This window comes from Miniopterus natalensis, chromosome 18, assembly GCF_054644295.1.
Source record: "Miniopterus natalensis isolate mMinNat1 chromosome 18, mMinNat1.hap1, whole genome shotgun sequence".
NCBI lineage: Eukaryota > Metazoa > Chordata > Mammalia > Chiroptera > Miniopteridae > Miniopterus > Miniopterus natalensis.
Genome location: NC_142098.1, coordinates 14,676,611 through 14,689,682, shown reverse-complemented (window position 1 = coordinate 14,689,682; position 13,072 = coordinate 14,676,611). Strand labels below are relative to the sequence as shown.

General features: G+C 48.5%; 1 protein-coding gene across 1 annotated transcript; it reads right to left on the bottom strand.

Annotated features, from left to right (window-relative positions):
- Nucleotides 1-875: 875 nt before the first annotated feature.
- C18H16orf95 (chromosome 18 C16orf95 homolog) lies at nucleotides 876-11,738 on the bottom strand. The gene is made up of 7 exons (XM_016197623.2): nucleotides 11,696-11,738; nucleotides 10,804-10,944; nucleotides 8,725-8,871; nucleotides 8,021-8,167; nucleotides 7,152-7,188; nucleotides 3,589-3,796; nucleotides 876-1,140 (listed from the first exon to the last, which is right to left on the bottom strand). Exons 2-7 carry the CDS (start codon nucleotides 10,942-10,944, stop codon nucleotides 1,122-1,124), a joined length of 699 nt encoding a protein of 232 aa, XP_016053109.2. The 5' UTR covers nucleotides 11,696-11,738; the 3' UTR covers nucleotides 876-1,121.
- Between the last annotated feature and the right edge of the window lie 1,334 nt (nucleotides 11,739-13,072).

Sequence of the window (13,072 nt, the reverse complement as noted above, 5' to 3'; positions counted from 1 at the left end):
CGATAGCCAAAAAGCGGAAACAACACCAAAGGTCCACCAACTAATGAATGGATGCACAAGATGTGGTCTCTCCCTACGATGGAATATTATTTAGCCATAAACAGAAATGGAAGCACTGATACCTGCTGCAATGGGGGCAGACGTTGATAACACTAAGTTAAGTGAAAGAAGCCAGATACAAAGACCTACACATTATATTATTACACGTATATGAAATGTGCAGAATAGGAAAAGTCAGAAAGTGGGTTAGTGGTTTCCAGGGGCTGGGAAGAAGAGAAGGAGGAGTGAGTGATTGCTTGGTAGATACAGGGTTTCTTTTAGGGGTGGTGGAAAGGGTCTAGAATTAGATTGTGAAAAATATACTGAAAACCACTGAATCATATACTTTAAAAAGGTACATTTTAGCCCTGGCTGGTGTGGCTCAGTTGTTTGGAGCACTGCCCCATGCACCAAAGGGTCGTGGGTTCGATTCCCAGTGAGGGCACGTACCTAGGTTGCAGGTTCAATCCCTGGTTGGGGCACATATAGGAGGCAACCGATCAATGTTTCTCTCTCACATCAATGTCTCTCTCTCCCTCTCCCTTCCTCTCTCTCTCAAATGAATAAAATAAATAAATAATAATAAAAAGGTATATTTTATGGTATGTGAATGGTATCTCAGTTTTTAAAATTCCATTCACATACAATTTTATGCTATTTAAAGTGAGACCCACTTGACACAGATGCTAAAACCATCCCAGGTCCTTTGTCCAGAGGTTCTGCTATCCTCGGCAGAGAGAAGCTTGGAAATGGCCCCCATCCCACAGGGACAGAGACAGAGAGAACAAGTCATTCCTTCAGGAAAGAGAATCATTATCAATAAAAAAGTTGGCCACTTTAGAGTTTCATAAATAATATTTATTGACTACATTTATAAAAGAATCTCACCCGCATTCATAGCAACTCTGTACAACCAAGAATCCCCCCATGATAAATAACTTGGATTTAACCTCGGGTGTGAATTATGTGATCTGAGAAAACAGTGGCTATCACAGACTCCTCCTGATTTGACTTTCATTAAAGACCTTGATTATGATTGACATTTTTGTTGATGTTCTTGATACTAGGTGAAGATTCCAACTTCAAACACCCCAAAAATGGCTGGAAAGCAAAGAGAAAGGCATTTACTAGGAACTGTCCCCCAGCTGAATCCACACTGCCCTTGCAGGACCTGTCAGGAAGCCTCCATGGGAGGAGAGTGGAGGGTGCCCCACAGTGGAGGGGGATGTCATCCAGGTCCCCAGTGCACTTAGTCCTAAGGAGCCCGGGCAGGAGAGGGGTGCAGCGAGGCAACGCCAGGGTGCAGTCTTAGCTGGCTCACTTTTAGCTATGGGACCTCGAACAAGTCACTCAACCCCTCAGAGCCCGCTCTCTCCTTCTAGAACAAGGAGGAGAGTCCCAGCTTTGCAGAACTGGAAAAGGGATTGAATGAAATGAAAACTATAGCAGGTCTGATCAAGAAGGCAAGAGCTAGACTTGATCGCTGCTCCTCGGGGCTCCCTGTTGGGAGGGTTTTGAGCTCGCCCGCCCTCCCGGGACCTCCCCAGTCCTAGCAAGTCTCTGCCAGGCCAACTGATGGGTGGCTTGCAGCTTCTCCTCAGATAAGCTGGTTGTATATAGTATAGGGTATCTCACAAGACATCCCACATACACCCCAACTAGGCAGGATATCTCTCCTAAGCAGCTGGTTGGTGCCTGCACCTCTGTCTGAACAGCCTGCCTCAAAGCAAACACCTCCTATCAAAGCATCAGCAGTTTTCCTTCTGACCCACCATGACCATCTACAGAACATTCAAGCTTCTTTCTTTGCTCTTCCCAGAGCAGGCACAGGGGAGTCCAACTAAATTTGACATTGAGTTGGCAAACATAAAAAGAAAGATGAATCTTCATGAAAAGCAAAGGAAAATCTCACAGCACTGATCTACTCATGTTTACAAGTCACACCGAGCTGATGAACCCCTACCTTGGTCCCCTTCCTGGGAGCACACGCCCCAAGTGGTTGTGACCCTGGTCACTTGAAAGTGAATGTGCATCACAGGGTTGTTTGTCATCCCAGGGAGTCCGACACTAGGAGGACAGACAAGCAGGACACAAGGGAGAGGGGCTTCCGCTTCTGGCCATGGTAGAGCGTCAAGGACAACGCTAACCTGCCACAGCTAGAAAAATGTGGAAATGACACCTACAACTGTTTTCAGGTACTGGGCACTTTCCAGAACATTCCTCTTACAATTACATGGAGGAGAAATACAATTAAAAAGCAAATAGGCACGGGTGGAGTGGCTCAGCGGTTGAGCATCGACCTAGGATTCAGGAGACTGAGGTTCGATTCCTGGTTGGGGGCTCCATCCCCAGCAGGGGGCGTGCAGGAGGCAGCCGATCAGTGACTCTCTCATCATTGATGTTTCTCTCTCTCTCCCTCTCCTTTCCTCTCTCTAAAATCAATATATTTTTTTAAAAAACAATACATGTAAATTAGAATTGCATATATTTACAATTAATATGTATTTGCATATCTCTATTTACACAGATGTGTCTTACATGTATTTACACAGAGGTGTGATGAAAAGAAATTGGGCTGGACAGGGGTAATGGTTGGGGCAGTGGGTGAACTGGGGTGGGTGGAGTTTGGAGGAGGAGGGGGAGGAGGAGGGAGGCTTTTTCAGAGGAGACTAAAGGAAGATGCTGCAGGAGGGAAGGCCCTGCCTTGAACCCCAGGGTCAGTCTGGAGGCTTCCTGGAGGAGGGACTCAGCAGGGTTCTGGGTGAGGAATGTGAGGCCTGGCCGAGGCTGGTGGGGTCCAGACTGGTTAAGGGCTTTTCAACATGGTTGGGGTGAGGCTGGGGGAGAAGCAGCAGGTCCCCACCCTGAAGGTGTGCTCAAACCCCAGAGGGCTGCTATCAACCCTGGCACAGTGAAAAAAAAATTTTTTTAAATCCTCACCCGATGATATTTTTCCATTGCTATTCCGAGAGAGTGGAAGGGGGGGAGAGAGAGAGAGAAACATTGATGTGAGAGACACATCGACTGGTTGCCTCCCACACACACCCCAACCACGGGGACTGGGGATCAAGCCTGCAACCAAGGCACGTGCCCTTGGCCGGAACTAAACCTGGGCCAGCACTCTGTCTGCAGGCCAACACTAACCACTGAACTAAATTGGCTAGGGCAGGATGAAAATTTATGGGAACTAGAACTGGTCATCTTTTGAAGGCAGGAAGATTTTAGAACTTAGGGCAGAGAAGAGGCGAAGAAAGAAAGGGGGGGGCCCAAGGTGCCCCACTCCCCACCATCAGCACTATCATATCTGCACTGCTCTTCCATTAGCCTGGTTGGAATGAGAAGACACCTGCACTGGGTATGAGAAAGACTCTAGACAATGATAATGCCTGACAGTAATCATGGCCACACCCATTTCTCACCCTTTTGTTGAACTACAACCAAGTTCTCCCACATCCTTGACTCAACTAAACCCCAGCAGCCCCTGGGGGAAGCAGCCCAGGGAGTGAGATGGGTCTAGGACACCTCTGCCCTCACCCCAAGCCTGCTCACCGAATGACAGTGATGGCCCTCAAGAGAGCCTGGAGAAAGGCCAGGAGGCAGAGGCAGAGAGGCAGGAAGGAGGTCTGGGAGCCAGTTCTCTCCGGGGCCAGCTGCCCGTCCTGGTGAAGGGCCTGGAGCTGCAGCCACTTGAGAAGGAGGTGTCTGTTGCAGCAGATCCGCCAGCGGTTGTGCCAGGAGCGTGAGTCCAGGGGGGTTTCTAGGCAGAGAAAGCGAGTCAGGCCCAGCCTGGGTGTGGGGACAGGCCCATCCTAAGTTTGTACACTGCATATCAGACAGCCCTCCAAAGCACAAGGCAGAAAAAAGGGCCCCAGAAAGGCGGGGCACAGCCCTAGGGTATGAACGCTGAGCCAAAATTCATTAAGAGGAAGAGAGTTGTTTATTTATTTCCACAATGATCGTGGGGCCTCCTGGCTGTTTTTTTGAGTCTTTTATCTTTTAGAGCTGCGTGCTGAAACATTTATGGGTGAGAGGATGTGGAATTCAGTTGGGATCTGCTTCACATTAATCTCTTTCTTTTATTTTTTTATTTTTTGAGAGGGGAACAGAATGGGTGAAGCTCAGACGAAACCAGGTTGGTGAGAAGCTGATGACTGGAGCTGAGTGATGGTTTATCTGAACATTTGCAATTCCCCATAATAAAAACTTAACAGCAATCACAACCCCCAGTGGGATTCCAGTGTTCCCATCTCCTTGACCCTCTCCAACTTTCTTGACACCTACTTTGTAAACAGGACACTCCTGCCTGATAGTACAACTCATGTATTTACTCTACTATTAATACACTACTACTATAAAATGCACATTCTAATTATACTGATATAAAGGTGCACTACTAATATAAAATGTAACAAATATATTTTCCTTTTAAGAATTTCTACTGCAAAAGCATAGAGAAGAAAAGCATATGAGCCCCTCTTAACAAGGAAAATTCAAGATGAGAAATATGGATTTTCTCTTTAAAATAGAAATCAGGCCCAGCAGGGCGTGGCTCAGCGGTTAAGCATCAACCTAGGATCCAGGCGATCAGGGTTTGATTCCCGGTCAGGGCACATGCCTGGGTTGTGGGCTGCAGCTGATCAATGACTCTCTCATCATTGATGTTTCTATCTCTCTCTCTCCCTCTCCTTTCCTCTCTCTGAAATCAATAAATATATATTTAAAAATAAATAAATAAAATAAAATAGAAATCAGTCGTAGCTGGTGTTGCTCAGTGGTTAGGGCATCTACCTGCACAACTAAGGGTCATAGGTTCGATTCCTGGCCAAGGGCACGTACCTCAGTTGCAGGCTCCATTGCCAGCCCTGGTCGGGATGAGTGCGGGAGGCAACTGATCGGTGTGTCTCTCTCACATCAATGCTTCTCTCTCTCTCCCCCTTCTACTCTCTCTGAAAAGCAATGGAAAAAATATCCTCAGATGAGGATTCAATATGTGTGTATGTGTGTGTAAATTTCTGAACTATAAAACAATGGCTAGAGTAAAAGTTAATACTGCTTTTTAACAATGTACCAGTCAACACAAATGATTCAACAATAAACTAACTGAGCTTTTACCTTTTCTTAAAGGTGCAGAGTATTATTCAAAGCCAGAAATAACCAGTAAAAATAACCCATAAATGTGTGTGATTATTTGGTTAGAAGAGCAGTTTGTACTACTGTTCTTCTACTGGCGTAGAGTTTTTTAAATAAAGTGATTTTGGCTCTTTTACCTGAAACTAGAGCCAACGTTTTGCTTTCTGTTTTGTTCATTATGCTTCCCCACCATCCACTCCAGTCTCTTTGCAGGGCCCTTATCTACCCTCTTCCCTGCCCTCAAGGTTACCAGTGACTGTCAGCTCAGACACACACCACCCAGCCCCTGTCTTTATCCTAACATGGCTTTTCCATATTTTAGAGAGAGTGGAAGGGAGGGGGAGAGAGAGAGAAACATCGATGTGTGAGAGACACACTGATTGGCTGCCTACCACGTGTGCCCTGACCGGGCTGGGGATTGAACCTGCAACCCAGATACGTGCCCTAGAACAGGAATCAAACCCATGACCCTTTGGTGTATGGAGCACTGCCTTAATACTGAGGCTTGCGGGTCAGGGCCAGAGCTTTAGCCTTTTAAATCTGCATTAACGGAGTCCTATTGTATGGGCTACAGAGACCTGCTTTTGCTTTTCTACGTTGCAATGGGTCTGATAGGTCCATTTCATTGTCCCTAATAGCTGCATACTCTAGGTGACAAGTGCCACATTTCAAATACACACCCACTGATATCTATCCTCCCGAAGTATCGCTTCCAATATTTTGCCATGAAAATCACTGCTGCAGACAGGGGTGCATGTGGGGGTGTCTACAGATAATGCCGGCATGTGGGCTTGCTGGATTAAGGGTTATGCACATTATGAAATTTGACAGACACCTCCAAATTGCTCCCCTGGCAAAGGGTGTGTGAATTTACACTCCCCCTCACTGTGTTACTTGTATAATCAGGAAAAAATATGAATCTTTTACAACATGAAGAGGTGGGCGGGTTGGGTAGTGGCCATTCATTTCCCAAGCACTCTCCCACCCAGCTCCTCTGGGGCTCCGAGAGGGCTGCTCAAATCACTAGCCCGTCACAGGATCCCTGGCATCGACCATCCAACCTCTCAAGTGTCCGTCCGTTTCCTCCTGTGCTTACAGAGTCCATCAAGGGGTACTCATTTCCCGGAGTCTGGCTATGGCATGCCAAGGGAAGGACGTGGTACAAGCCCACAAAACACGTCCACTCCCTCACTCACAGGCAATGCGGAGAAAGCAGGCACGTCGGCCATCAGAACCAGAAAGGGACTTGAAGAGCAGGTCCAACCCACTCATTTTAGAGACAATGAATGTAATGGTCAGGGTGCAGATGCCACCTCCCTGTACAGTATGACATGAGTGCATAACTGAATATAGATACTGGGTCACAAATGTATAAATATAGGAGTATATTTTGTCATGAATATACATTGCATCATAAAAATATGAATATGTATATTCTATGTCATGAATCTACAAATGCATACACACTAGTTCACAAACACGGATGTATGAAGACACTGTGTAATGAGTATATGCATAAATATGGTGTCACGAGCATAGGATGTGTCATGAATATACAATGTAGGAATGTGTACTATGTCATGAACATACAAATAAATACACTATCATAATTATATGTATATACAACACACACACTATGTCATGAATTATAGACGATTAGAGCTTTAAAAAAATACTTTAAATACCATCTAATTCCAGGTTGCAAACTGGTTTCATCTTAAAAACCAATGCTGATAGATTGGTAGAGTCTGAGACTTCCCTGCGTTCATAGGGAAAAGACAGTGGGTGATTAGTGATGCCCTGGGTTCGTAGGGAAAAGACAGTGGGTGATTAGTGATGCCTGACAATAGCAGGGGTAGGAGAAGTGCTATGTATGCCAGTCAGTGGACTTCTTTGTGTTACAGGCATCTGGGATGAGAGAAGTCTCCCCATCCCCATCACAATGGTCATGAGACCTCCCTGCCTTCCTGGGGAAGACTTACCTTTGATGCCTTTAAAATTCCGCTGCCTTTTTACCACCTAAAAGAAAAGCATGTAGGCAAATGTGTCCACCCCGGTGATCCATAGGTGGGGGCTAGGGGAGGTCTGAAAACCACTAAAAGGGCCATGGCCAGCGCAAAATGCCAGCCCTGGTCTCCTTTTAAAAGGACTCTGGGTCTTAATTCTGGGGACAGTTTATTCCTTGATGATGGAAAACCAGCAAACTGGAATGTGGGTGAAGGCAGGAGAAAGCCTCTAATACCACCCAGGACACGCATGAGAGAAAGGGTGTGGGGGGCTGAGGAGGGCTGGACCTGGCCAACCTGCAGTCACTGTCTTGTAATCCAGAGCTCTGGAGGAGGCAAACAAAGCAAAGTGCCGGGACAGAAACTCAGGACAGCAATGGTCCTTCCCTGACACCCTCCCTCCCACTACCACCTTCCATGACTGCCAGGGCTGGGGCTACAAGCACAGGAGCTCAGACAGGCTGAGAAAGCTGGAAGGGGGTATGAGAGGAGGTGGTGGAAAGAAGGAGGCAAGGTGGTGTGCAAGCAAGAGAGGTGGTGAAGATGGGACCGAGGAGGAGCAGGAGGTGGGAAAGGAGAAGATGGCAGGAGAAAGGAAGGCAGCAGAGGCAGGCACCCTCTTCAGACAGCAGTGTACCCTCTTCCTCACCAGGACACATGGCCCGGCCGCATCCACACACCGCCTCTGTGCTCCTTTGCCATGGTTTCCACAGGACCCCTCCCCACAGGACATGAGTGGAGGACAATGTGGGGAAAGAACCTAGCACCTTCCCCCTCATCTCTGGGTCCCTTCCAAGGCGCGCCCTCACTCTCAGACCTCACTGCTGTGAGAGCCTCCCTCTTACCTTCTTGTAAGATCTCAGGACCCGCGGCACCCAGTAGGGCATCACAGCCTGATCCCTAGGCACCGGGAGGCGGCCCCCAAAGTGGCGACCTAGGCAGGGGCACGCCTTGGTGGCTTTGGGGATATCAACCTGGGCCATCTTTTGGATCTAACAGAGAGGAAGGGGAAAGAAGGTTCAAAGGGGGATGAAGCTGTGCCCCAGGCAAACTAAACCTCAAGGACAAATCCTGGTGAGCTTCCCTCTACATCCCTCCCACAAGCACATACCAACCCCCCAGCTAAGGGAGCAGGTCTCTCCTTCACGACATTCTGGGGCAGGAGGCACCAGCACCTCCATGATGTCCCTGCCCTCACTACCCACCCAGGCGCCTGATCTCTAATCCTAACCCTGGATCCTAATGTTTGACCATAATACATAGTCTAAAGTTGGCCAGTGCTAAGATGGCAGGAGAAATGGTGAGAAGAGGGCAGCAGAGACAGGAACCCTCTTCAGAGAGCAGTGTACCCCCTTCCCCACCAGGACACATGGCCTGACCCCAACCACACACCGCTCCTGCGCTCCTTTGCCATGGCTTCCCCTCCCCACAGGACACCAGAGGAGGACCATGTGGGGAAAGAACCCATCACCTTCCCCCTCATCTCAGGGTCCCTCTGAAGGCCCTCCCTCCCTCTCAGGCCTCACTGCTGTGAGAGCCTCCCTCTTACCTTCTTGTAAGATCTCAGGACCCGGGGCACCCAGTAGGGCATCACAGCCTGATCCCTAGGCACCGGGAGGCGGCCCCCAAAGCGGTGACCTGAGCAGGGGCATGCCTTGGTGGCTTTGGGGATATCAACCCAGACCTTCTTTTGGATCTAACAGAGAGGAAGGGGAAAGAAGGTTCGAACGCCAATGGAGCTGTGCCGCAGATAAACATAACCTCAGAGACAGAGCCTGGTGAGCTCCTCTCTACGTCCCTCCCACAAGCACATACCAACCCCCCCAGCTATGGGAGCAGGTCTCCTCTTCATGACATTCTGGGATGGGAGGCACCAGCACCTCCATGGTGCCCCTGCCCTCACTATCCACCACTTGCACCTCTGCAGTCCAAGTGGCACGTGGTGCAGGGGAAGGACACATAGGTTGGAGCCAAGAGACCTGGCTCTGTCCTGAGCCTGGTGGCCTCTAAGAACGACCCTTGGGCACAACATTCAGCCCGTCTAAGCCTCAGCATTCTCATTCATACAGAGGGCTCTGCAAGCATTTTGACATTGATCAGAGTCTAAAATGACAGTCTTTGATCCAGAAATCCACTCCTGGGACTGTATCCCAGGAGGACTCATGTGCATTTGCAAAATGTGTGCACAGAACACTGGCTGCAGCATTGGCTAACCAATAAGGAACAAAAAATGAGGAGACAAGGGGACAGGAGGAAATGGGGTGGCATTTGGCAACAAGGGGACAGGAGGAAATGGGGTGGCATTTGGCAACAAGGTGGTCCCGTCTGTCAAGACATAATGTTAAGTGGGAAATGCAGCACTGTAAGCACAGCATGCTACCATTTGCATTTTTTTAAAGAATATATGTATAATAGTGCTTGAATATGAATTGCGGTGGGTCACATCCAATTCCTCACCCCTTCCTGCAGCCTCCTCCTTTGCTATGTGACTCTGCAGTTCCTTCCAGCAGGAACAGGGTAGACCCTACCCCTCAACTTTGGTTAGACCAGGCACGGGTTTGGCCAACAGAATGAGGAAGGGACAGCAGCCAGATCTGGACCTGGGCCAAAGGGTCCTCATGGTTTTCCAGCTGCTTTTGCTCCTTTGTCATTGCCACAAAGAAAGACAATGCCTGAGCAAGCCTACCAGCCTCAAGATCATGGACACAGGGGTCCCTCTCAGACGCATAAGTAATAATACTGACTGCTGCTTCAAGCCAGGAGTTTGGGTGACTTTTTAAACATCACTAGTGAAAGAATTTGTTAGCATAGGCCACTAGATATTAATAAAGGAAGGGAGCAAGACAAAGGGAACCAGATATTATTATGCATAATCAACTAGGGAGCATAGGCTTGCTTCCCTAAGAAGTTACAGCTTCACACACTCCTCAGGGAACCACCAGTCTACCCACATGCCCAAGAAAAATGAGGCATGTTCATATAATACAAAGACTTGTACACAAATGTTCATAGCAGCTTTATTTATAATAGACAAAACTTCTGAAAGTGACCCAAATGTCCTTCATTGGACAAATGGATAAACTGCAGTCTATTCATATAATGGAAATACTGCTCAGCAATAAAAAGGAATGAACTATTATATACATACAACCACATGGATGAATCTCAAAAATAACTGTCCTGAGTGAAAGCCAGACCAAAAAAAGTATATACTATATGATTCCATTTGTAGAAAATTCAAGAAAATGTGAACTAATCTATAGCAACAGAAACAGGATAGTGGTTGCCTGGTGACAATGGCAGGCCAGGGAGAGTTAGATGGGAGTTACAAAGGGGCATTAAGGAAACTCTTTAGGGTTGTGTATATCTACATTATCCCAAATGTAGTGGTGTATACATATGTTAAGACTTAGCAAACTGTACACTTTACATATGTGCAGTTTATCATATGTCAATCATAACCCCATAAATCTGTTTTTTTAAAAACATAATCTATCTCTCATAAATTTTAAAATATCATTCATATAATTCTGATTGTATGAATCAGAACTTAGGACTCTGAGGGGTGACCGGTCCCCTGAAGTTCACCCTGGACCCAGATGAAGAACCCCAGGTTCAAGTCACCTACCTGCTTTCGGGGTCTCAGGGACAGAGGGACCCAGTAAGGTAGAGCTGCCTCAGCCCTGGGCACCGGTAGGTGGCCCCCAAATCTGGACTGGTACTCAGAGCAGATGGGCTCTCGGTGAACAGCACTGGGGACAGGACTCATCTGATCAAGAGCCAGAAAAGACAATTGAATGTGATGCTGCATTTGTAAAGTGAGCCAAGGAACTCTCTGGAAGAGTACATCAGTGCTCAGAGAGAGCCAGGGTTGAGGCAGGGTATCCAAGGGCAAGGACAGGGCCTCGTCTCCTACTGCAGCTCAGAAAGACGCAGGCTACCAGGGCTTGCCCTCAAAACTCATTTAGCAGGGTACCGCCAGAGCCTGCAGAACAGGTGTGCTGGGACTGGTGACCACTTACTGACACATTACCACGGGCAAGTCTCAAGTTCTGGCTCTGAAAATGGGGAAGTACAACCAACTCTAGTGGAGAGATGATTGCTCTTTTTGTGGTTATGTGTCAATCTGCAGACAGTGCTTTCCATCTGCAGAGGCTTCCACATCCACCCTATGTGATCCTGCCTACACCCACAGGCAGGAAGGAGAGGGGAAGTCATCCTCTCCAGGGACAGATGAAGGAGCTGATGCCCAGAGCAGATACGTCAAAGAGAAGCGTTGGTTCTCCCAGGCCTCCTGAATCCCTGTCTCAAAGTGTCATGAGGAACTGAGGGCTAGGGATAGGCAGTGGGTGACACTACACAGAGATTTGTGGGGCTCGGTGATGGCCCCTGCAACCATGAACTGCCGTGTATGACATCCTCTCGTGAGATGCTGCTTCTGAACCCACGTTCTCTGCTCTCCCCACCCACAGGGGTGTGTCGGGGTTGGGGTAAAGTAGCTGAGGATTTGCTTTCCTTACCAAAAGATCTGTGAGGCACACTTCTTTCCCAAAGGATTGAAATGTCTTCCTAGAAAAAAAGAATAGGAAGGCTTAGAAAGCTCTGGGCTTTGTGTAAATTGGATGCAGGAGTGCTAGGGTGAGGGCCTGGGCCAGCCTTCTTAGAACTGGCTCATATCCTTAAACCCCAGGGGTGGAAGGGGTCATCATTCTAAGCCTAAGAAGGGGTAGCGGGTGATAACAAAAGGTGTGTGTGGGCTCCTGTGCTAATGTCCGGGGTTTCCCGGATGTTGGATTTTTGCGGAATCCTGCACTGCTGAACCTACTTGCTCAGGCATGCTCCAGCTAAATTGCTGCGAGGCCCTTTTGGGGGAGACAGGAACATCCCAACCTGGTGAGAACTTTCCAAGACGTGGAGCTGACAAACACACCTATGATGCTTTATCAGCCACCCCCAAGCTTACTTAGAATACTGAAGGGAAACATTGTCAAAACTGCACGTTTAAATGAATTCCTTCCAGCATGAAAACCTGGGTACTTTGTCTCTGGGATGACTCTGTTCCTCTCCCTCATCCCCCGGCCCCCCCAGTAAGCTGTAGAATGTTGGCCACAGGCAATCTCCAGTGGGCACCAACGGGATGTGTCAAAAGTGCTTTGTAATAGGAAAACGTTTTTGGGTTTCGCTATTACCGTCATTACTGCTATTTTATTACAGCAATAACATGAAAACCGTAGTAAGCGTGATACCAGTGTTTTGCGTTTCATTATCATCAATAATTATCACTGCCATTTTATTACAATAGCTTCAGGTCATGGAGAGCAGCTCATCCAGCTAATACTTGAAAACACAGAGGCTGTGGGGCGGTGCCCTGCACAGGACCCAAGCAGCCGGCTGGTGATGACAGCACCGCTGTTTCCTGGGGGGGGGGCACAACCAACCATCTCAGCTCATGTCGTTCAAATGGGCTGGCACCCCCGGCTCCCCAGGCCGGAAAGTGGCCCAGCTCGTCGGAGGCGAGCCGGCACATAGCAAGGCAAAGCTGAAACGAAGACAAACGGTGCCTGACCACAGCTCTTGAACACCTGGGTACATCTATGCCTGAAGACCTGCCCCTGACATTCTCAGTGAAACAACCAATCGCCCTTTTGTGCTTACTTTTCGTGCTCAGGTGTGGCCTCTGTCCTGCCTATGTGATACAAGCTACTGCTGGGACAGGGACGCTGGGACGCACTTGCCAGTCCACGGGCACTCGGGGTGTGAGTGCGCCCTAACAGGCCCAACGGACCAGCCGGGGCTCCCGGAAGTGCCCGCCGCGGCTCAGACGCGGTCGTGCAGGACGCGATGCTCATGGCGATGCGGTGACGAAAGCGGAAGCTAAACCACCAGTCACTTCTGCG